General features: G+C 58.8%; 3 protein-coding genes across 11 annotated transcripts; 2 read left to right on the top strand and 1 right to left on the bottom strand.

Moving 5' to 3' along the window:
- Positions 1-34: 34 nt before the first annotated feature.
- Positions 35-3825, bottom strand: PSRC1 (proline and serine rich coiled-coil 1). 8 transcript variants are annotated; one of them, XM_079327506.1, is made up of 7 exons: positions 3544-3604; positions 2453-2490; positions 2311-2368; positions 1582-1933; positions 1227-1383; positions 978-1148; positions 48-889 (listed from the first exon to the last, which is right to left on the bottom strand). In XM_079327506.1, the coding sequence occupies exons 2-7, from the start codon at positions 2466-2468 to the stop codon at positions 774-776; spliced, it is 870 nt and encodes a 289-aa protein (XP_079183632.1). In that variant the 5' UTR covers positions 2469-2490; positions 3544-3604; the 3' UTR covers positions 48-773. The 8 variants fall into 8 exon arrangements, with proteins under 8 accessions (XP_079183633.1, XP_079183632.1, XP_079183631.1 ...); XM_079327505.1 differs by having other exon boundaries at positions 3549-3604; XM_079327504.1 differs by having other exon boundaries at positions 3459-3572.
- PPIL1 (peptidylprolyl isomerase like 1) lies at positions 3731-6694 on the top strand. 2 transcript variants are annotated; one of them, XM_079327511.1, is made up of 4 exons: positions 3731-3887; positions 5110-5264; positions 5344-5412; positions 6400-6694. In XM_079327511.1, exons 1-4 carry the CDS (start codon positions 3832-3834, stop codon positions 6618-6620), a joined length of 501 nt encoding a protein of 166 aa, XP_079183637.1. In that variant the 5' UTR covers positions 3731-3831; the 3' UTR covers positions 6621-6694. The 2 variants fall into 2 exon arrangements, with proteins under 2 accessions (XP_079183637.1, XP_079183636.1); XM_079327510.1 differs by lacking the exon at positions 3731-3887 and adding an exon at positions 4200-4939.
- Positions 6695-8172: 1478 nt separating this feature from the next.
- On the top strand, positions 8173-22884 carry LOC306812683 (copine-5-like). Its single transcript, XM_079327476.1, has 21 exons — positions 8173-8453; positions 10171-10211; positions 10801-10847; positions 12095-12198; positions 12729-12768; positions 12852-12928; positions 14042-14101; positions 14186-14249; positions 14485-14588; positions 14782-14886; positions 15811-15852; positions 16160-16235; positions 16940-16993; positions 17076-17137; positions 17889-17935; positions 18673-18854; positions 19433-19560; positions 19627-19729; positions 20428-20485; positions 20699-20772; positions 22162-22884. Exons 1-21 carry the CDS (start codon positions 8371-8373, stop codon positions 22333-22335), a joined length of 1725 nt encoding a protein of 574 aa, XP_079183602.1. The 5' UTR covers positions 8173-8370; the 3' UTR covers positions 22336-22884.
- The last annotated feature ends 1530 nt before the right edge of the window (positions 22885-24414 follow it).

Raw genomic sequence — 24414 nt, 5'->3', positions numbered from 1 at the left:
CACACCAGGACTAGGGGGGCACAAGGACTGGGAGGACGTCAGGAAGGGGCAGAGAGCAACACTCTCCTAGTGCACTTTGTATCCTTGTAGGGATTGACACCTTGTGGGGGTGGCACAGGGTGCTTCTGTTACCCCCTCGCCCCCATGATCAGCCCCGGCCCCTTTGCCCAGTAGAGTGTTTTATTTAAAAAATACATGAAAATACAAAAAAAGGAATTTACAACTAGCTTCCCCCATTGTGCCGACCCCTGGCCCCCCAAGGTGCCAACCCCCCCCAAAGGTGCCACCTGTCCCATAGTGCCAGCTCCCCCAGGTAGGGGAGCATGTGGAGGGGGATCAATTGGGGGTTAAAGGGATGTCTGGGGCCCACCCTGCCCAGCAGTGAGACTCAGGTGGGGGAACCCAGGGATGGGTGTTGGGGGGTGAGGAACTGGGTGTTAGGGGGACATTGGGGATTTCCTACTGTTGATGGGACCTTTTGTAATTAAAGCAAAATCCAATGAGTGCCTCAGCTCATCCCTGGGTGGCTCTGCCACCCCAACCTCAGCTGGTCCCTGGGGGTTCCAGTTCTGCCCTGCAACATGACAACTCAAGGGGTGCCTTGGTGCTTCCTGGGGGCCCCTGGCGCTGCCTGCCTCCTTCCAAAATACTGTGGATGCCTCAGCTCATCTGTGGGATGGCCTTGGCTTTGCTCCCCCCTAGCCTAGGTACCCCAGGTGGAGTCTGGGGTGCCCCCAGGGCCTCTGGGTGGGTGTGGAATGGTTTGGGGGATGTCACCTCGGGGTGCTGCTCACCGCCGTCTTGCGAGGGGGCCGCAGGCGGGCAGGGGGGGACCCTGGTTTGCACCCTGAGGCAGCAGTTAGGGGGAGTGCCCGTGCTGCCCCTGGTCCTGCAAAACAGAGAGAAGCCATAGGGAAACTGAGGCACGGGACAAGGGGCATCCCTTGTGCCTCCCCCCATCCCCTCTACATCCTTACCTCTGGGGATGGGGGTCCTCCCACCCGCTGGTGGAGTCCGAGGGGACACCTTGGGGAGGGCAGTGGGTGCCGGGGAACAGACAGAGGGGACAGGGCTGGTGGTGGTCCTGGCGTGGGGCTGGCGGGTGTGGGCGGCACAGGAGACTGTGCCCCCCCTTGCCTTAGGCTGGCCTGGAGAGAGAGGGAGAGTTGGGGTATGGCCCAGGAACACCCATGGCCATGGTGTCCCTGTCCCCTTGCCATCACTACCTGCTGCCCCGCCCCGGGGGGGCTCTAACCTGCCCCGGGCACCAGCCTCCTGCCCCTGGGGAGGGCACAGACGGGGGAGGCCCACGCGGCTGGGGGGGAGCCTCCTGCCTCCGGAGGGTCCTTTCGCCACTGCTGTGGAATTACGGCTGGGGGAAGCCTGAAAAAAGAGGGGGAGACATCACAGTGAGTGCTCCCCACCCAGAGGGCTGGTGGGGCGGGGGTTTACAGTGTCCCTTGGAAACAAGGGAGCACTCACTCCCCCAATCTATGACAGGTTTGGGGAGGCGGGGAACTGGGCGTTCAGCCCGAGTGGGACACAGCTACAGTGGGACCCCTACTCCCAGGTCTCACCTACCCTGGGGACACTGGTGGCAGCAGAGGCCCCCTGGGGCTTGGCGGGGAGATGGGGGATGGAGGCAGGTCCCCGCGACTCCACTATGGGCAGGAGCGCCCGCACCGGACTGTCCTTCACCACGAAGGTCTGGCGGCGGGGGCTGCGGGGGGTGCCGGGGGGCGTGGCGGCAGGTCCTGGGGGATCTCCGGGGTCGGGAGGAGGCAGGTGGCACCCCTCCAACTGTGCTGCCAGACGCGTGGCCTCCCGCACCATCTCTTCCAGACGGGCCCCGCGCAGCGGACTCCAGCGCCCGTTGCCGTCCCCGTGCCGGCAATCCCTGCTTGGGCTATCCTCAGCCTCCTCTTCCTCCTGGCTGCAGACAGGGCAGGGGGGTGAGGGTGTGGGGAAGGTGATGTCAGACCACAACGCCGCAGCCAAGAAGGACTTCATCCTCAATGGGGCATGTCTACAGGGCACCCAGGCCTCTGATCATGGGGTGACATGTCCCCTAGGACCCCATCTTTGGGATGCGATGTCCCTCGTGGCCCCCAGAACCCCAACCATGAGTTGCTACATCCCCCCATAACCCCATCCATGGGGTGACATGTCCCCTAGAACACTGACAAAGAAGTGCCATCTCCCCCTGTCCTCCATGTCCCATCCTATTACCCTTGTCTCCACCTATAAGGTGCCCTGTTCCCCCTGTTCCCATCCACAGGGTGCCCTGTCCCCACTACCCCCCCACGATACCTGTCAGATGGGGATAGCACGCCGAAGTCGAAGCTCTCCTCGGTGACAAATCGAACATCTGGGGGAACACTGGGGGTGAGCCCCGCCCCCCCCTGCCGCAGAGGGGAAACACGGGGGACACGCAGCACTGGCGCTGCCGTACCTCGGTCCTCGGCCATCGCCTCGGGGCACCGGGGCCACCTGCGGGAGCTGGGGGTTCACCACCGACCCCATCGGGGTCCCCCACCCGTGCCCCTACCCGCCCCGTGTCCCCAACTCCCCGCGGGGGCCTGGTGGCACCGGCCAGCGCGCGGCTGACGCGACCGGTGCCAGGCGCCGCCGGGCTCGGTGCCACCGGGATGGGAACAGGGACAGCTCCGCTGGCGCCAGCAGACGGGGGTGACACCGGCGACCCCGCCCGGAGTGTCCTCAGTGCCACAATGGGAGGTCCCAGCTCTGCACCCTGAACCCTGTGCCACAATGGTGGTCCCCAGCCCCTGTCGGGGGACCCCAGCCCAACACTGAGGGAGTCCAACCCCGCTGGAGGTCGTAGCTCCACACCCAGGGGAACCCCTGTCCCACACCCATCCTCTGTCCCAGACCCTCCAGCAGAGGGTCTCTGCCCCACACCCCGACCCCGGGAGGTCCCTAGCCCCACATTTTGATCCCCGGGAGGGTCACAGCCCTACAGCCTGGGGCCCCAGTCCCACACCTCGATCCCGGTGGACGCCCAGCCCCACATTAGGGGACCCCGTTCCCGTACCTAGGCGTCCCAACCGTTCATCCCAATCTCTTGGGAACCCCAGCCCCATACTGAAGGGTCCCAGTCCTGCATCCCGATTTCGAGGGGGTCCCATCCACATTCCTAGGCCTCCCAGCCCCCACGCGGGAGGGGGTCTCAGCCCCAAACCCCGATCCTTGAAGTCCCATTCCCACTTTTGGGCCTCCCAGTCCCACATTGAGGGGTCCCAGCTCCAGACTAAGAGGGTTCCAGTCCCATCGACGAGTCCCAGCCCCGCACCCCAATCCCTTGGTGACCCCAGCTCCATATTGAGAAGGTCCCAGTCTATACCGGGAGTTCAGGCCTCACAGCCTGGGGTTCCTCAGCCCCTATTGGGGGGGTTCTAGCCCCTCACCCCGGCCCCACATCATCGCATGGGGTGGTTTACCCCGCGCTCCGCCCCGACCTCCCCGCAGGCTTCTCGTCTACCCGGGGGTCCCGGTCTGCCCCTTGTCCTCCCTGTCTCCCCCCACCTCACCGCCCCCGGCTCCCGCTCGTCGCGCGCGCCGAGGAGGCGTGACCTAGATAAAGGGGCGTGGTATCGTTCGAATGCCTCCTCCCCCTTGCGGCTCAATCGCGGCGCATCCGCCCCGGGTTCCGATTGGTCCGCGTCCTTTAAATTTCCACTCTGATTCGCATCTCTCCTCGCCTTCCGCTTCACTGATTGGCTTCCCCGCTCCCCCGCGCCCCGCCTCCAGCGGTGGGGGCGTGCCCGGAAGCGCGGCACCTGAGAGTCTTTCCGCCACCGGTGCCGCCGCAGCATGGCCGCAGTCCCGCCCGATTCCTGGCAGCCGCCCACCGTTTCCATGGAGACCACGTAAGGGGCAAGTCTTCGTGCCGGTGCCGGTGCCGGTACCGGCACGGGAGGACCCGCCCACCCCCGGTCCCGGCCCCTTCCGCGGCGCTGGGGATAAATCGGTGTCCGCTCCGTACCCTCCGGCTTCCATGCGGTCTCGGTTTTCATAAGTCCCTGGTGTCCGAGAGCCCCCGGTATCGGGCAGACCCTGAACTTCACAGGTGCTAAGAAGCTCCCAATGTCTCCGTTATCCCCCGGTGTCAACCAGTCCTGGTTTCCTTTCCGGTACTAGATAGCCCCTGTATTCACCACCCCCCCTCCCCCTCTCCCCCGCGGTGTCCCCCATGGTATTTGTAATCCCCAGGCCACTCGGTACCAGCAGATCCTGGTGACCCTGTGGTGCCCCATTAGCCCCAGTGTCTCCCAGTGTCTCCCTATACTGCACAGAACCAGCCAGCCCTGGTTATTTTCCCTAGTACCAAGAGCCATTCATGTCCTCCTGGGGTTTCATTATCCTCGAGTACCTGCAGCCCCCATTGCACTCCATCCCCTCTTACTCCTGTGGTCCCTGACTGATCCTGGGGGATGCAGGTTTGGGGTCACGTTGATGTGTTTCCTGGTGCCATTCCTATTCCCATTCCCAGTATTCCCACTGGACCTGCTGGTGCTGGAGCTGTACTAACAGCACAGCCCCCTGACTTTGGTCTGAAACTGGAGTTGGGGGTCACCCTGCCCTGCAGCTGCAAGAATTGACTTTGTAGGGAGCTCACAACGAGGTGACCCCATCTTCTGCTTCCATTCCTGGTGCTGTTCCCCATTCCCAGTGCCGTTTCTGTTCCTGGTTTTCCCATTCTCAGAATGTGCCCTCTGTTGCTGGAGCTGTACTGGTTTTGTCTGTCCTAGCTTTGGTCTGAAAACTGGTGTGGGAGGCACAGTGTGATGACCCTGTCTCCAATTCCCATTCTTAATACTGTTCCTGTTTCCATTCCTGCTGTTCCCCTTCACAGAATGGGCCTGCTGGTGCTGGAGCTGCACTGGCAACACAACCCTGGCTTTGGCCTGAAGCTGGGGATGTGGGTATCACTTTGGGATGGCCCCATTTCTTTTTCCCATTTCCATTTCTGTTCTCCATTCCTGGTGCCTTTCCCATTCCCACTCCCTCCCTGTGTTTCCATTTCCATTTTTGTTCTCCATTTCTGGTGCCATTCCCATTCCCATTCCCTCCCTGTATTCCCATTCCCAGGATGGGCCCACTTGTGCTGGAACTGTACTGGCAACATGCTCCCCGCACCTGCAAGAACTTTGCTGAGCTGAGCCGCCGTGGGTACTACAATGGCACCAAGTTCCACCGCATCATCAAGGATTTCATGGTGCAGGGAGGAGACCCCACGGGTACTGGTGAGTGCAGGCCTCTGAAATATCCCTGGGACCCTCCCTGGTGCCAGGGGTTCCTGCTGACCCCCCAATGCCCCTGCAGGCCGTGGTGGTGCCTCCATCTACGGGAAACAGTTTGAGGATGAGCTGCACCCTGACCTGAAGTTCACTGGTGAGCGGAGCCAGCACTGGGAGAACACTGGAGGGGCATCTGCCCCCACCTATAGGGGGCATGACCCCTGAGAACACACCTGTGGGATGGCATGTCCCCTGTATCCTCATCTATGGGGTGACATGACTCCTGGGACTCCTGTCATGGAGTGACATGTCTTAAGGAGGCTGGTCCTGGGGTATGTCCTCCAGGGCCTTGGCCATGAGGTGGCATATCTCCCCTGTCCCCCAAGACCCCGTCTATAGGGTGACAACTTCTCTGTGTCCCCCAAAACTCTATCCATGGAGTAATATGACCCCCAGGAGCTTTGCCATGGGATGCCCTGTCCTCTGTTTCCCTATTCCTGGTATAATGTGTCCTTGTGTCCCAGAGACATCAGGATCCTGGTGATGGGCAATATGGGGCTGGACACCAACAGGAACCAATTCTTCCTCATGTCCCCTAAGACCTCTCCATTGGGTGACATTTTCCCCATGACACCAGGACCTCAGCCATGGGATGACGTGTCCCTGAGACCCCATCCGTGGGGTGGCATGTCCTTCATGTCCCCCAGGACACTGGAGTGGCACTGTCCCCCTGGAGTGGCACGTCTGCCAAAACCCTGGCGATAGCATGGCATATCTCTCAGGGTGCCTGGACCCTTGGCCTAAGTCCTGCAGGCACTGGGATCCTGGTGGTGGCCAGTATGGGGCTGAACACCAATGGGAGCAAGTTGTTACTGGTATCTACTACGACCCCCTCCATCAGGTGACAGATTCCCCAGGAGCCTGGCATGGAGTGACATGTCCTAAGGATCACAGCCATAGGATGATGCCCTCCAGGATCCCAATCTTGGGGTGACATGTTTCCCATGATATCAGGATCTTGGCCATGAGACAACATCCCCTCTGAGATGATGTGACCCCCCATCATGCTGGAACCATGGCTGTGGGGTGGCATGTCCCCTATATCCCTATCCATGAGGTGACACGTTCCCATGTCTCACAGGTGCCGGGATCCTGGCAATGGCCAATGCAGGGCCAGACACCAATGGAAGCCAGTTTTTCCTGACACTGGGCCCAGCACAGTGGTTGGATGGGAAGCACAGCATTTTTGGGAGAGTGTGCCAAGGCATGGGGGTGCTGGGGCGCCTAGCCATGGTGGAGACCAACTCCCAGGACCGACCCCTAGACGATGTCAAGATCATCAAGGCGTATCCCTCAGGGTAGGGATGTGGGGTGCCCTCCCTCCAAATTGTACTGCTCGTTTGTAATAAAAGAGGTTGGATGTGGTGGCTTCCCCACCCTGAGTGGCAGTTTTAGGGGGAGGTGGGGGAGTTGTCTTTGGCATGGTGGGAGTCTGGGAGGTTGTGAGCCCCCTCCAGAAGGGGTTTGTGGGTGCCATTGAAAGGGTGGGTGTCTCTCTCTGGGGACATGGAGCTGCCAGTGGCCCCAGTTCCTGGGGGTGCAGAGTGGGTGCCAGAGACCCAAATTTACCTCTACTATGTTGTGTCTGTGTGTTCTCAAGAGTTTCCTGGAACACCCCAGTGTCCTCCCACCATGAACCCACTGGATCACTGAGCTTTGAGTGGAAAGTGAGGGCTGGTGCCGTCACCCAGAGTGGACTCCCCACACAGCACTGGGGACCCCCAACCTGGCAGTAGGATCCTCATGCCAGCACACACTGGGTTCCACCCTGGCACTGGGCAACCACCCCAGCAATGGGTGTCTGCTCTGGCCCTTGATGCCATTCCCCAGCTCCCAGTGCAGGACCTGGGACAGTACTGGGAGCTGCTAGGTTTACCAGGAATGGTTCAGGGGTGATACTGGGAGCTACTGGGAGGATAGCAGAGGACCTGGGGACTCTGCGTGTGCAGTTGGTGGGGCTGTGGGGTTATTGGGTAAATTCTGATTAAGAGGGAATAAGGGGGATTGGGGGCTCATCCTGGGGAGTGGGTAGTATTGAGAGTGTCACCATGGCACAGGGAGGGCACTAGGAGTATTGGGGGGGTGCTGGAGTTACTGGGGAAGGGAGCACCGGGGGTCCGGTCTGAGGGTGATCTCGGCGGCGGTAGCAATGGTCCGTGGTGTACCGTGGTCTGGAGGCAGCCTCGGGGGCGATCCCAGGGCAGTAGCGGTGTCTCGGGGCGATCCTGGGTCTGATTCGTAGTACCCGCTCTGGGGCACTGGGAATGGGGAGGCGGTACTGGGGGTAATGCAGGGGGCGGCACCAGACGTCTGAGGGTGATGCCGAGGACGTGGGGTTGACGCCGGGGATCTAAGAGCTATCCCGGGGACAGTACCGGGGGTCTGGGGCGGTACCGGGAATGGGGAGGCGGCCCCGCGGGAGATACGGGGGAGGTGCTGGCGGTCAAGGAAGCTACTAGGGATTTGGCGTTGATCCAGGAGCGATCCCGGGAATCTGGGGTCGACCCCGGGGACAGTACCGGGCTTCCAGGGGAGAACCGGACTATGGAGGCGGCTCTCGGGCTATCCCGGAGATCTGGGGGCGATTCCGAGGCGGATCTGGAGCGGTCTCGCGGGCCCTGGTGGTATCGGAGAGTTGGAAGCAGGCCCTGAGGCGGTGCGAGGGTAGATCCCAGGAAACTGGGGGTGATCCCGAAAATTCCGTAGCGATCCCGGGAGGGCAGTATTGGGTGTCCGTGGCGGCACCGGGAAGAGGAGGGGGCTCCGGGGGCGATCCCGGGGGCGGTACCAGGGGCGGTCTTGGTCACCCCGTGGGCGGTCCCAAAGAAGACGTCAGTGCGCGGCAGGGGCCGGTGCCCTGAGCCCCGGGCGGTGCCAAGGGCGGTCCCAGTCTCCCGGCGGGTGGTACCGAAGAAGACTCCGGGCCAGTCGTCGGTGTGCAACCAGAGCCAGTGCTGGGAGACCCGGGCTGTGCCCAGGGCGGAGCCGATCCCGATCGCGATCGCGGTGCCGGTGCCGGTGTCCGTGTCGGGACAGCAGCGGAGCCCGGGGCATGGCAGGCCAGGGCGCCTCGGAACCGGGCACCAGCCCCGGTCCCGTTCCGGCCACTCGCGTGGAGCTCACGGTGTCCTGCAGGTAGCGGGGTCGCGGCGAGAGCCGGCACCGGGCGGCGGGGGCGCGGGGAGGCACTGGGTTACACTGTAGTGTAGGGTAGCTGCCGTTGGAGGATGCTGGGATGCACAAAGAGGCACTGGGAAGCACTGGGGAGAGGCGTTGGAGGGTGCTGGGGGGCACTGAGATCCCTTGGATGTGCCGGGAGGCATTGGAGAGTTGGGAGCAGCTGGTGTTGTAGGGCACTGACTTGCACTGGAACGCAATGAGATTGACAGGGAGGCGTTGGGAGTCACTGGAATGCCACAGTAGCTGGCGTCGAAGGGTGTTGGGGTGCACTGTGATGCACTGAGATCCCCTGGGATGCACTGGGGGTCACTGGAATCCATCCGAAAGTGGGAGCAGTTGGTGGTGTGAATTGTTGGGATCTATTGCCCTGGAAGGCAGCAGGAGACACTAGGGAACGGGGAGCAATCGGCATTGTAGAGCCCCTGGAGGCACTGGTAAGCACTGGGGAGCAAGGCAGCTGCCATTGGAGGCATTGAAATGCACTAGAAGGCACTGGGATTCACTAGGAGACGTTGGAATGTCCTGGGAGGCACTGAGGGGCCATGGGCAGCATGGGGAGTGTTGAGTCTGGGGATGGGGATGGAGGGGATGGAGGGGCACTGGGTGAGCCAAGGGTGCTGAGGGTGTGGGGCACTGAGGGGAGTGGGAGACGCAGAGGGGGCATTTGGGGATACAGGGGGTGAAAGGAGGTGAGGTTTGGTGGATTCTGGGGATGCAAGGGTGTCAGGTTGGACCTGTATCCCCTGCATCCCCTGTATCCCTTGCCCACCCTGAAATTCCTGAATCCGCGGGCCTCACTCCACAATCTACATCCCCTATAACCCCTACCCACCCTGCAGCCCCCTGTACCCTCCATCTGAAACGTGAGGTGTTTCTTTGGTGTCCTGACACATAGTTGTGCTCCTGACACATGGCACTCTAATGTGTGCAGGTGTGTCTGTGCACCCCAGCATGTGTTGTAGGGCACATCTGACAGCACACCCAAACACCCAACCATGCTCACCAACACCTGCTGTGCTCACCAACACCCTGCTGTGCACCCTGACACATGGTTGAGCCCCCCAGTGCATGGCCCCCCAACGTGTGTCAGACATGTTTTGCACTCTAATCCATGTCCTGGGGCACATCTGGCTGTGCACACCCTACCACACGCCCTGCCGCACAACTGGCTACGACTCAACATATAGCTGTCCACCTCAATGTCTGTTCTGGGGCACATCTGACTATATTAGGAGTACTCACAGTCACAGGCACAGCCAGGTGCTCACACTCACTTTCACAGACACGCACATACACACACACACATGCACATGCACACACACACATACACACGCACACACATGCATGCACACGCACGCACACATACGCGCGCACACGCATACATGCACATTCACACACATACACACGCACACACATACGCGCGCACACACATACGCACACACACACACACATACACACACACATACGCGCGCACACACACATACATGCACACACACACACGCACACACACACATGCACACGCACACACACACATGCACACGCACACACATACACATACCTGCACACGCACACACATACACACACACACATACATGCACACACACAGACACACACACGTGTACACACATGAATGCACACTCACACTCACATTCATTCCCCCCTTCCCCCCCAGGGAGCTCCTGGACAAGGACACTTTCTCCAAGTCAGACCCACGTGAGTGGGGCAGGGGAGATGGGGTGTGGTTTATGGTCTCTGGGGATGTTTTGGCTCTTAGGTGCTCTCAGGGGCTTGGGGTTTCTGGAAGGTGTTGTGGGCTCAGGGGATGTTTATCTCTCTGGGGGGTTTGGTGGTTTCTGGGGGGTTGGGGGGGAGCGGCTCTGAGGTATTTTGGGGGTATCTGGGGGTTTTGGGGAGTCTGTGGGAGTGTCAGTGTCTCTGGGGAGTGTTGTGGTCTCCAGGATTGTTGTGGTTCTGTGAGCTTTTGGGGTCTCAAGGACATTTTGGAGGGTTCTGGGGGTGTTGGGAGCTCTGGGGAGTGTTGTGATTCCTTGAGGTTTCGAGTGGTCTTTGGGGGTTTTGGCAGGCTCTGGGGGATTCGGGGAGCGTCTGAGGTATTTTGGGGGTGTCTGGGGGATCTTGAGGGGTCTTGGGGGTATTGGGGGAATCTCAGGTGTTTTGGTAGGTCTCTGGGAAGTTTTGGGAGTTTCTGGGAATGTTGGTGTGTCTAAGATTTCTGGGGGTCTCTGGGGTGTTTTGGGGAGTCTCTGAGGGTACCCGCCCCCCCTGACCCCTTCCCCTGCAGTCTGTGTGCTGTACACGCAGTGCCCTGGCAGCCACCAATGGCGAGAGGTGAGTGACCCAATTGGTGGGGAGCAGCCAATTAGCATGTTTGGCTGTGCTCAGTTGGCCAATTGGCATATTAGGGTGCACTTAGTCAGCCAATCAGAATGTTGGGGTGCTAGCATGTCATCAGCATGTCAATGGCAGCCAACCAGCCAACCAGCATGTAAGATTCTGGCCTATCAGCATATTGGGGTGATGGCCAACTGGCCAATCAGGGTGTTGGGGTGCTGGGCAGGTGACCAATCAGCAAGTCAAATTCTGCCCAATTGGCACATTGTGGGGCTGACCAATGAGTATATTGGGGTGTTGGCCAACTGGCCAATCAGGGTGTTGGAGTGCCAACCAATTAGCCAGTCACCAGTGAGCAATCAGCGTCTTCGGGTTGCGCACCCGGAACATGAGCATTCTGGGATGCAGCAGCCATCCAGTCAGTGCCCGGGGGCAGAGCGATCTGCCACCCAGCATCCTGGGGGTCTGGGGAGCATGTTGAGGTTCTGAGAAGCCAGACAATCTGCTGTCGGCACACAGCCAGGCCTGGCTCTTGTAAATTACAGGGTGTTAATTGTGGGGTAATGAGCGGGGAGTGGGGGTGGCCTTGCGGCACAAAGCGGCACCTGGGCCCTCTCCGCCCCTGCCCTCCCCTTTCCCACGCGTGTCCCCACACGTGCCTGCTCAGCTGCTGCCCACCCTTGCCCTGTCTCCTCCTCCGCCCACATGTGTCCCCAATCTCATGCCCACATGTTCTCATGTTGCTGTGTCCCCATGTTGCTGTGTCCCCATATCCTCATATTCTCACATCTCCAACTCCATGTCCACATGTTCTCATGTCCTTGTGTCTCCATGTCACTGTGTCCCGTTATCTGTATGTCTCCATGTCCACATTCTTATGTCCCACTGCCTCCATGCCCATGTCCCCACCCTCCTTCCCATGCCCCCATTTTCCTGTGTTCCTATGTCCTCATATTTCCATCCCTATGCCCCCATATCTCTGCCTCTCCATGTCCCCATACCGTTGTGCCCACATCACCACATTGCCATGTCCCCACATGCCCATGTCTCTGTGTCTGTGTTCCCATATCTCTGTATCCCCATCCTCCCATGCCCATGTTCTTGTGTTCCCATGTCCTGTATTCCCATGTTCCCATCCCTATGTCCCCATGTCCCTGTGTCCATATCATCACATCCCCATGTCACTGTCCCCATCCCATGTTTTCCTGTCACCCCGTTATCCCTGCTGTCCCCACATTCCCCAGTTTGGCCGGACCGAGGTCATCGACAATTCCCTGAATCCTGACTTCCTGCACAAGTTTGTCCTTGATTATTGCTTCGAGGAGCGGCAGAACCTGCGCTTTGACCTGTGAGTAGCCCCTGTGACCCCAGTGTCACCCCCCTGTCCCCCAGAGTCACTCCCTGGCCACCCTGGCACAGCCCCTCCCTTGTCCCCGTCCCTGTTCTGTCCCTATTCCTGGACCATCACCACCCTTGTTCACATCCATGTCCCCATCCTTGTCCCATCCCATTGTCATCCCTATCGTACCCAGTCTCCATTCTCTCCCATCCTGTCCCTATCCCCATCCCATTCCTGTCCATCCCATTATGTCTCTATCCCATCCCATCCTGTCCCTGTAGCCATCCTTGTCCCATCCGGTTTTTATTCTTTATCCCATCCCATCCCATCCCATCCCATCCCATCCCATCCCATCCCATCCCATCCCATCCCATCCCATCCTGTCCCCATACCTAATCCATTCCTATTTATGTCCCATCCCTCTCTCATCCCATCCCTGCCCCTCCCTGTCCCCTTCCCATCCCATCCTTGTCTTCCTCCCTGTCCCATCCAAGGCTCCTGCTTCCCGTTCCATGCCCACATGTCCCCTCCGCCCCCAGGTATGATGTGGACTCCAAGACCCCTGACCTCTCCAAGCATGTAAGTGCAGGATCAGCCCTGCTCCCCTGGCCTCCCTGGGATGGGCATCCATCTGGTGACACCTGATTTTCCCGATTCTGCAGGATTTCCTGGGCCGGGCATTCTGCACCCTGGGGGAGATTGTGGGCTCAGCTGGCAGCCGCCTGGAGAAGCCCCTGATGTGAGCCCTCCCCTTTGCCCCAGTGTCCCCATGTCCCACCCCAGTGAAACCCCTGATATGAGCCCCTCTTGTGCCCCAGTGTGCCCAGTGCCTCAAGTGTGCCCATGTTCCTCCTAGAAAAGCCCCTAACATGAACCTCCCCAGTGTTCCCGTATCCCTGCCTGTGGAGAAACCCCTTGTGTGAGCCTCTGCTGTGGTCCAGTGTCCCCAAAGTCCCCAGAGTTCCCATGTCCAGCCCTGGAGAAACCCCTGATGGTAGCCCCCCTTGGCCCCAGTGTCCCGGGGTCCCCATGTCTCTGCCCAGGGAAGCCCCCAACATGAGCCACCTCCCTCACTGTCCCCAGTGTCCCCATGTCCTCTCCCATGGAGCGGCTCCTGACATGAGTCCTGCCTGTGCCCCAGTGTGCCTGAGATCACCATGTCCCCTTTGGAGAAAACCCTGGGTTTCTCCAAAACCAGTATTTTGAAGAAAACTGGGAAACTCAGTGTCGTCATGTATCCCCCGGAGAAGCCCCTGACATGAACCCCCCTGGCCCAGTAGTCCCAAAGTCCCCTCCCCAAACAAGTCCATCATATGAGCCTCCTCTGGCCCCCATGTCCCCATGTATCTCCGGGTCCCTCTCAGTGTGCCCAGGATGGACCCAGACCCCAGAACCAACAGTGGCATTTTGGAGGTTTTTTTTTTTTTATGGGGGGCCGGGGGCGGGCATGGGGAGTGGGGAGTGGTTTTGGTAGTAAAGGCAGTATTTGGGCTCTGGTTTTTTGGTGGGGTTTGATGCATATGGCTTTTTCTTGGAGGTTTTTTTTTTTTTTTTTTTTGGAACTTTTGAGAGGGGGGATCTGGCTTTTGCGGGGATCTGGCTTTTGGAGGGATCTGACAATTTTGGGGTTGTCTTTTTTGGGGGCAATTTGTTTTGTGGGAATTGACTTTTTGGGAGGCTAAATGTCTTTTGGGGACTGGCTTTTTTGAGGGGAGAAACTGCTTCTTTTTAGGGTACTGGAATCTGGGGTGGGCTGGAGGGTTTTTTTTTGTAACTTACCTTTTTTGGGTTGGGAGAGGCTTTTTCTTGGGCAGGGATCCCTTCCATCACCCTTCAATGTATGTCCCTGCAGGATGGAGACAGCCACCACGCACCCCCGGGGCAAGAGACCAGCCCTGGCCGCCTCCAATGAGTAAGTTTTGGGGTGCCCAGTGTGCAGGGGACACCCCCAGGACACCATGTGTTCCCCTGCCATGCTCACATCCCATCCCAGCAGTGGCATTCCGGAGAAGAAGTGCGGCACCATCATACTCCTCGCTGAAGAGCTGGGAGACTGCCGGGTGAGCCGCTGCGGGGCAGGGGAGGGGGCATAGCCTGGGGTCCCCACAATATCGGGGGTGGCTGTGACACACCAGCCCGTATCCCAAAGATGAGGATAAGGGCTTCGTATCCCCATGGTGTGTCCCGCCTGTCCTGGATCCCTCCATCCCTCATGGAGCAGCCGCCCCGCAGGATCCCACCCCTGAGGGGGGTGCAGGGTGGATGACCCTCATCCCCTGCGATTCCACCCCCCAGGACGTGGCCACACTCCAGTTCTGCGCCAACAAGTTGGATAAGAAGGATTTCTTCGGAAAATCTGACCCCTTCATGGTCTTCTACCGCAGCAACGAAGATGGGACGTGAGTGACCCCCTCTCAAAACTGCAGTGACCTTCCCACACCTCATGGGAGGGCTCAGCCCCAACACAGGATGCCCCTATGTCCCCATGGGCTGGCATTGGCAGGGGTGTCCAAAAATCCTCACTGCACTGTGGGGGTTACAGACTGGGGGTGGTGTTGGGATGGGAGAGTGACTCCCTTGTCCTTCCCCCAGTTTCACCATCTGTCATAAGACAGAAGTGGTGCGGAACACACTGAACCCTGTCTGGGCAGCCTTTGCCATTCCTGTGCGTGCCCTCTGCAATGGGGACCATGACCGGTGAGTGCCAGGCGACTGGGACCCCCTGAACCCTCTCTTTGGCCCCAGAGATCTCCTTCCCTCTTTTCTTCCTATCTCTAGGGTCCACTAGGACCCCCTGAACCCCCTCCCCCATCTCTGTCATGCCCAGGGACACCCTGCACTCCCATCTCTGTGGTCCTCTGAGACCCCCCAAACCCCCTTCCTCACCATGGTGCCCCAGTTCCCCATGCAGCTCTGTTCCCTGTCTCTATGGACCCGCAGGACACCCTTTTCCTTCTTTCCCACATCTCCCAGGTCCTCCAGGACCCCCTGCGCCCCATGTCCCATTTCTGGACTCCCAGAGCCCCCCTCACTCCATGTCCACGATACCCCAGAACTATCTTCCCCTCTCTCTTCCAGAATCCCTTTCCTGTGGTACCCCAGCACCTCCAGGACCCCCTTCCCCCAGCTCTGTGGTCTCAAAGACCCCTGTATCTCCTTCTCCATCTCTGTGGTGCCTCAGGACCCCCTGTAGCCCTTCCACCCTCCCTGAGACCTCCTTCCCCTATCTCTGTGGCCACCGAGACCCCCAGACCCTCTTCCCCTGTTTCTGTGGTACCAGTAGCACCCACCCTCGCCCTGCAGCATTACCCACTTTTGCCTCAGTTTACCTATCTGGGCAATGGGCACCACAGCTGTCACTGAGCCATACCGCTCCCCTTCCATCCCAAACCAGTGTCACCAGCTGCTGTCCTGGTAAACAGCCGCTTTGGCCCCGTGTTGAACGTTGCTTGGCAACGATGGATAAAAATATCCCAACAAGGGGGAGAAAGAAGCAGGAAAAAGCCCACAGAGGTGTCAAATCCCACAGGGAGTGGGGGGATGAGTTTGATGAGTCTCCAGGGGAGGGGAGCAAAGGGGATTTGGGGGATGTCAGTGACCCCCCCCCCCCACGCCTTGCAGAACCATCAAAGTTGAGGTTTATGACTGGAACCGTGATGGCAGGTAAGCTGCATGTAGTCCTGGGGGCCTCCCACATCCTGGACCTCCACCCCCCAGGTGACAGAGACCCCTTGGGCGAGGGGGACCCCTGCCACCCCTGCATCCCCGGGGAGATGGAACCCCCACCCCCCATCCTGGGTGATGGGGACCCCCAGATGGGAATCCCTCCTGGCTATTTGGGATTCCCTGGCTGATGGGAAACTTCCTGGTCAACGGTAAACCCCCCAACCCCCCACCCCAAGTGATGGGGATCCCCTGGGGTAATGGGAACCTCCCTAGCCCAACTGATGGAGAGCCACCGGCTTTGCAGCCATGACTTCATCGGGGAGTTCACCACCAGCTACCGGGAGCTGGCACAAGGCCAGAGCCACTTAAACGTGTACGAGGTGAGGAGGGATGGGTACCTGGGCAGGGGGGTCCTGCACACCCCCATAGGGGTCACAATCCCATTGCTGTCCCCCCTGGGATCCCTGTGCTGCACCTGTTTGTGTTGGGGTCTTAACACTGCACCCCTTGGGTGTTACAGTCCCCAACATCCCTCTCTCTGCTGCACCTCTGGGTGCTGGGGTGCCTGTGTACACCTGTGTGGGTGCTACATACTCCATGATGCAATCCTGGGGTGTTATTGCCCCCAGGGTCCCTCCCAACACTGTGCCCTGGTGTGTCATGTACCCCAGGGTCTGCCTCCTGCACTCTGAAGTGTTGTGGTGCCCAGAGTCATGCTGCAGTCATAGACATTTACAGTCCCCAGGATTCCCTGTGCTACAGCCTGGGGTATTGGGGTCCCCACATTGCACCCCTGGGGTGTTATGGTTCCTATACTGCACCCTGGGGTGCAGCACTCACAACTGCTCCCCAGCCACCACCACGGATCACCAGCTGCACTACAATCACAGGGTTCCTACATGCACAGCCCACCGCGTGCTCCTGAAGGTCTCTCTCTGCACCTCAGCACAGTTGTCCCACTGCTGCCCTCCAGGATATTCTGTGCCCTTCTGTTCCCCAGGATGTGACAGTCCCCTACACTGCTCACTGGGGCCTCCTGTCCCTGTGAGAAGCAGCTCCTTTCCTTCCCCTCTTATCCCTGCAGGTGGTGAACCCCCGGAAGAAGATTAAGAAGAAGAAGTACCTGAACTCAGGGACAGTGAGGATGGGGATGTGCAGAGGCGGGGGGGATGACACAAGGGGTGTGGACACTTCCTCCCCTGAGCCCTATGTCCTCCCAGGTGACACTGCTGTCCTTCGCTGTGGAGGCCGAGCACACCTTCCTGGACTACATCAGGGGCGGGTGAGCAGGGGATCCACAGCACCTCCAGCTGTACTTTTGAGGGTCTTGAACACCTCCAGCTCCTTCCTTGGGGGTACCCAGCACCCTGAGCTGCTCCTTCAAGGGCAAGGAATCTCCAGCACCCCCAGCCCTTCACTGGCAGGGGTGGGGTTCCCAGGACACCTATCTCCTCCTTTGGAGGTCCCCAGTACCCCCTGTTGCTCCCTCAGGGATGGGAGGGAGGGGTGGGGGGAGGGTGGGGGTTCTGCTATTCCCAACTCTTCCCTGTGGGATCCTCAAGGCCTCCAGTTGAGGGTCCTCAGCACACCTGGCTCCCCCACTGGGGGTTTCAGCACTCTCACCCAGATGCCTCCTTGGGGGCAGGCCATCCCCATCACCCACAGCTGCTTCACTGGTAGCCTCCAGAACCCACAATTGCTCCCTTTGTAACTCTCCAGCACTCCCAACAGCTCCCTTTAGGGTCCTCAACACCCACCAGCCCCATCTTCTCCACTGGGCGTCCTCAGCATCCCCACCTAGATGCTCCTGCATGGACAGGGGCTCCCCAGCACCCCAAACTGTTCATTTGGGGGTCCTAAGCACTCCCAGCTGCTCCCTTAGGTGCAGTGTGGTGACACCTCAGAGCAGGGACACTTGATGGTGCTCTGAATTGGGTGATGGGTGCATCCAGTCCAGCCTGTGGCCCTAGGGGTGTCCCCCCCAAACCCACAGGTTAACACCTGTGTCACCCCAAGGCCACTTTATCCCCCAGGACCCAACTCAACTTCACAGTGGCCATCGACTTCACGGCATCCAATGGTGAGTGGGGGCTCTGTTCCCCCAGGGAGATTTATTTGGGGCAGTTGTAACCAGTTTAGCATCATGATGGTCTCATCCTTGTCACCAGTTTGGGGACATGGTGTTGTTCTTGTAGTTGTGTTGGGGACATGGTCACGTTTCCCTTGTCATTGGGTTGGGGACCCAGTGAAATCTCCCTTGTCACTGGGTTGGAGTCATGATGGCATTATCCTTGTTGTGGGTTTGGGGCCATGGAGGTGTTATTTTGTCACTGTACTGGTACTGTGGTGGTGTCATACTTGTCACCATCTGTCACTGTGTTGGGGATTTGGTGCCATTATCACTGTCATTGAGTTTGGGACAGAGTGGTGCCATTCTTGTCACTGGGCTGGGCAGTGTCGTCTTTGCCAGTGTGTTGGGGACATGGTAGTGTCACCCTTGTCACTGTGTTGGTTCCATGGTGGTGTCATCCTTGTGATCAGCTGTCACCAGGTTGGGGACGTGGTGTTGTCACCCTTGTCATCAGGTTAAGAATATGGTGGTGTCACCCTTGCCACTGGGTTGGGGATGTGGTGGCATTTGCAGACATGGTGGGATCATTGTTGTCCTTGTCACTGTCTTGGGGATAAGATGACGTCATCCTTGCCACCTGGTTGGGCCATAGTGGTGCCATGGTAGTGGGGATGTTTTGGGGGTACTGAGGGGATTATGATAGTGCTGGGGGAGCTGTGGGAGTGCTGAGCACTGTGCCCATGCAGGGAACCCCTCGCAGCCCACGTCCCTGCACTACCTGAGCCCCTTCCAGCTGAATGCCTACAGCCTGGCACTGCGGGCTGTGGGGGACATCATCCAGGACTACGACAGTGACAAGATGTTCCCAGCCCTTGGCTTTGGTGCCAAGGTCCCCCCAGATGGGCATGTGTCCCACGAGTTCCCACTGGTGAGGGACAAGGCGGGACAGGAGTGCGGATGAAGGGTGGTGTCCTTGTTACCTGGCTGGGGACATGGTGGGATCATCTTGTCACATTGTTTGGGATATGGAAGTATCATCCTTGTCCTTGGGTTTGGGCTATGGTGGTGTCATCCTCCTCACTGCTCTGGGGACATGGCAGTGTCATCCTTGTTACCAGATTAGGAAAGGGCTTGGTGTTGTCCTTGTCACCAGTTTGGAGTCATAGTGGTCTCATCCTTGATCACCGAGTTGGATACATAGTGTGTTTGGGTTGAATCTGGATTGGGGATGTGGTAGAGTCATCCTTGTCTTGGGTTGGGAATATAGTAGCATCATCATTTTTTCACTGGGTTAGGGCCATGGCAGTATCATTCTTGACACTGAGTTGGGAACATGTTGGTGTCTCCCTTGTCACCATATTGTGGACATGGTGGGATCATCCTTGTTAGCATTTGGGGGCCACGGCAGTGCCATCCTTGTCTGCGGATGGGGTCTGTGGTGCCACCCTGTCCATGGGGAGCGGGGTGGGCTGTGGTGTCACCATGGTCCTGGTGACCTTGTGGCAGAATGGGGATGCATCAAACCCGGCGTGCCATGGCATTGCGGGGGTGTTGGAGGCGTATCAACGCAGCCTGCGCCGTGTCCAGCTCTATGGCCCCACCAACTTTGCCCCTGTCGTCAACCATGTTGCCCGGTAAGAGGAGCCCCGTGCCCCGGGATGGGGTCCTGCACCCCCCGGCGTCACACAGAGTCCCCCCAGCTCAGCGGCCACAGTTCTGGATGGGTCCCAGTACTTTGTCCTCCTCATCATCACTGATGGTGTCATCTCTGACATGGCCCAGACCAAGGAGGCCATTGTCAATGTGAGACCCTCGTGGTGGCATTGGGGCAGGTGGTAGCACCCCTGGGTGTTGAGGGCAGGGAACCTGGGACCCCTGGGTGATGGGGGCAGTGGCAGTGGGGAGGGATTGGGATCCTTGAGGGGATGGGAAAGGTTGGGGACCACTGGGTGCTGAAGAGGAGCTGGAACCCTTAGGGGATGGGAAGGGGTTTGGACCCCTGGGTTCAGAGGGATTGAGGATAGCTGGGACCCTTTGGGCGGTGGGCTGGATAAGGAGGAGCTGGGACCCTGAAGCTGAGAGGGAGGATGTGGGCTGGGACCCTTGCGTGCTGGAGCAGTGGGAAAGGGGCTGGGAGCCCTGGGTGCTGGGGAGTGTGTGGACCCCTGGGTCCTCGAGGCAGTGGGGAGGGATTGGGACCTTTGAGAGGTGGGAAAGGGCTTGGACCCCTGGGGTTGAGAAGGGGCTGGGACCCCCAAGGTTTGGGGTGTAGGGATGTCTGGAACCCCTGAGTGCTTCCAGGGAGCTGGGAAGTTCCTGGAACACCCCAGTGCCAGTGGGGTGGTCTGAGACCCTTGGGTGATGGGGGGTGGTGAGGGGCTGAAATCCTTGGGGGAGAGGGTGTTGGCACCCCTGAGTGCTGCAGGGAAGGGGAGGGCAGCTCATTTGGTGGCAACATCATTAAATTTCATGAGACTCCCTTCACTCCCTGGTTTCCTCAGGCTGCCAAATTGCCCATGTCCATCATCATCGTGGGGGTTGGCCAGGCCGAGTTTGATGGTAAGATTTGGGGGCTGGGGGGAACTAGGGGAAGACTGGGGAGATTGATGGGGGGGTCCCTTGGCCACTGGAACTGAGAGTTGAATGTACCAGTATATGAATGGGCTCAGCATACCCCAGGAGGGGGCTTGGGAGTTCTGCGTGTGGAATTGAGAGGGACATAATGGGGTGAGGGTCACGGGGTGCTGCTGAACTCCCCCACATCACTCCCAGCCATGGTGGAGTTGGATGGGGATGATATCCGCATCTCTTCCCGTGGGAAAGTGGCTGAGCGTGATATCGTCCAGGTACTGACCTCACTAATGAGGGATTTGGAGACCCCCTCCCATTCCACCCAGCAGGGTGGTGGAGGGGGTGCCCTGGTGACCTCAAATCAGCCCTGTCACTCCTGGGGTGCTCTGGGTGGGACTGGAGTGGAGGGATGATAAGGTGGACTCGATATGGGGCAGCACTGGCATTTGGGGGAACACTGGGCAAGGGGATGTGATGGGTTTGGGATGCACCAGGATTGGGGGACACACTGGGATTTGGAGGTACACTGGGACAGGGTGCGGGGGCTTCACTGAGAAAAGAGGGTGCCCTGGGACTTGGGGTGTACCTTGGGATGAGGATGCAGGGAGACATGGGAGCATATTAGGATATGGAGGGGCACTGAGACATGAATAGGATGTCAAGGACGTTTACTGGGAAATGGGGGGAATTGGGGTGTCAGGGATGTACTGGACATAGGAGCAGTTCACTGTGATATGGGAGAGATGCACTAAGGTTTGGAATGTACCTCAGTTGGGGGACACACTGGGACATTGGATGCACTGGTACATGGTGGGAAAAGTGGGTACACTGAGATTTGGGATGTATCTTGGAACCAGGGTGCAGTGGGACATGGGGGTATCTTAGGATATGGGGGGCACATATTTGGCATGAAGGGGGTTGAAGTTGGGAAATGGGGGAACACTGGAATGTGGGGGGCACTGGGACATGGAAGGGAATGTACTGGGATATTGAGTTGCACTGAGACATGAAGGGGGGGTGTACTAAAACCTTTTGGGGGGGGGCTGTGCTGTGAAAAAAGGATGCAATGAGACTTAGGATGTTCATGGATGTGGGGAGGAGCTGGGGACATTAGGAGGCACTGGGACATGGGGGAACAATGGGACATTGGAGGGGGGCACTGGGATATGGGATGTACCTGGATGTTGAGGGCACTGGGACATGAAGGGGGAAGGTATAGCGGAAAGGGGGTGCACTGGAGAATGAGGGGGGCACTGGGACAGGAGGAGGGTGTGCTGGCAAATGAAGGAGGCACTGGGTCACCAGGATGGACCTGGATGTGGGGAATAGTGGGATATGGGGGTGTACTGGGAAATAGGAGGGGGCACTGGGATGTGGAGATATGGAGGGGTATTGGGATGCACGTGGATGTGGGAGTGTCCTGGGACATGAAGTACTGGGAAATGGGGAACACGGAGATGTGGGAATACATTAGGGTATTGGGGGGGGTGGTGGTACCAGGATATGGGAGGGCACTGGATCTTAGTATGTACCTGGATGTGAGAGACACTGGGACATCAGGAATGGGGAGGGGACACCGGAGCTGCTGTGTGTGGGACACACAGTTCTGGGGGCTTCCCGGCCCTGGACCCCCTCAACTGCTTTGCCCTGCTGTGCCCCTCCAGTTTGTTCCATTTCGTGACTACATGTCAGGGGGTCCTGGCGCAGGGCTGAGCATGGCAGGACTGGCACGGGAAGTCCTGGCCGAGATTCCTGACCAACTCCTCTCTTACATGAAGGCACGGGGAATAAAACCTCCCCCCATCCCTCCCATGTCCCCTGAAACCCCCCCACCCTGACTGCCTGCCCCCAACACACCACATCCCCTCATCTTACCCCAGGACCCTCTATCCAGGGACCAAAGGCAGCCATACTCTGCCAGGGACCTGGGACTGAAGGTTCCTCTCCTCCCTTCCACAACCTTGAGATCCTTCCCTGAGCTGGGGTCATCTCCCCAGTCCAGGTTGCCACCACCACACCCATAAACCAGCTTTTGGGTTTCCCGGGGGGCATTGGGATGGTGTTGCCTGAGCATCCTTGGCCATGGGATTCCCCCCTGTACCCATCCAAGACTGTCCTGCCCCCCAAAAAAGGGGCAAGGAGTCTTTTCCCTCCTGACCAGAAAGCCGGGGTGCGCAGGAGCCTCCCCCAAATGTGGAGTACCTCCCTAGGGTGATGCATGACCCCTCCTCACTTCACCAGCCTTCCCAAATCCATGGTCCCCCCCAGTTCCTGGGCTGATCCCAGTGGGGTCCCCAGTGTTTTTGGTGTTCCCCCTTGCTGTGCTGCATGTGTCCATGTGGGTCTGTATTGAATTGCCTTAAATCACAATAAATTACTGTGGCTTTAATTACAGCCCTCTCCCCTGGGATGCCCCAGCATCTCCCCTAAAAAGGGCCCCGCACTGGCTGTATGTAGACCCCCCTGTGTGTGGCCCTCCCCAACTGTGAAATACCTCCCAAGAGGTATCCCTGTGACAACTCCCCTGCTCAGTTGTGTGACTCCCCCCCGCAGCTCTGACCCTACCAGCTCTTGCCCCTCCTCATCTGTGACCCCCCACCTGCTCTGTCAGCACCTCAACCTCTGCTTCCCCCCAGCTGTGACACCCCAGCTCAGACCCTTCCCCAGCTGTGTGACCCCCCCCCCCCCCACACTGTGTGAACTCCCTCCAATGTATGACCTCCCTGGTCATTGTGTGACCCTTCTCCCAGCTCTGACACCTCCCATGTCTGATATCCCCTCGCTGTGTGTGGTACCACCAAAAACTGTAACTCCTTCCCAGGCTTTGGGATCTCCCGTAGCTCTGACCCCCCACCAGCTGTGTGTGACAAGACCTCACTGTCTGACCTCTCCAACAATGTAACACCACCCACTCTATGTGACCCCAAAAATTGCAAATACACAAAAACCACCTGGGGCAAGGGAGAGATAAGTTATTTACAGGACTCTACAATCCTGCACCCTAAAGCTACTTGAAGGGGGCCTTTGGAAGTCAGGGGGACTCACAGAGAACACACACTCCAATTGAAGGGGTCATAAAGCCCTTGAAGCCCAACTAGGGGGTAACATAAACAAGACCTGAGGCTGCAAAAAAAAGAGGATTCTTTGAATATATTTGCAGGAAAAGCAGGTTTAGGACAGGTTCTCAGTAGGACTGAATTCTTCCTTCTTCCTGGAATCCTTCTTTCCTGCAAACCTTCCTGCAATCCTTCCTTCCTTCCTCCTCCTGCACCACCCCCCCACCCCCCCCCCCCCCCCCCCCCCCCCCCCCCCCCCGAATTCTCCTCTGGCACTGACCAGGTTCCCCAGGGAATGCTCATGGCCCGAGGCTACCACAGCTCCAGGAGCCTTTGGACACCTTTCACAGGGATGCACTGCCTCAGCTTGTTGGGCCATCTGTGCAGGGCTGGGGCCTGGACTCCATGATCCTGCTGGATCCCGCCCAGCTCAGCCCCTCCCTCAATTCTCACCTTTTGGCTCAGCCTTTTTTTCCCCACAAGGCACTGGGAGAGCTGTTGGGGTTGGGCCAGGAGCAGGGCAGCCCCAACATTCCCCTCTCTGGGACACTGCAACTGTGATAGCTGCAGTGTCCCCATCTGTGACACCACAGCAGTGACAGCCCCAACCTTCCATCCCTGGAGACGCTCAATGGGAGCTTCCAGTCAACGGGACTGACTGGCCCACTGAGCACCCCCAGCCTGGGCTGATGTGGATTCCTGTGCAGACAGCTCGGGCAAAGTTCCCTTCACTGTGCCACAGACAAGTGTCAGATAGAGTTACAGAGCCCTGCCCAGAACTGCCAGAAAGAGTTGATTTAAAAGATCAAACAAAAATCAAACAAAAAACCACCAAAAACCCAGACCAAATCAACCAACCAA

The sequence above is a fragment of the Erithacus rubecula genome, assembly GCF_903797595.1.
Source record: "Erithacus rubecula genome assembly, chromosome: 26".
NCBI lineage: Eukaryota > Metazoa > Chordata > Aves > Passeriformes > Muscicapidae > Erithacus > Erithacus rubecula.
This window is presented reverse-complemented; position numbering and strand designations above follow the sequence as displayed.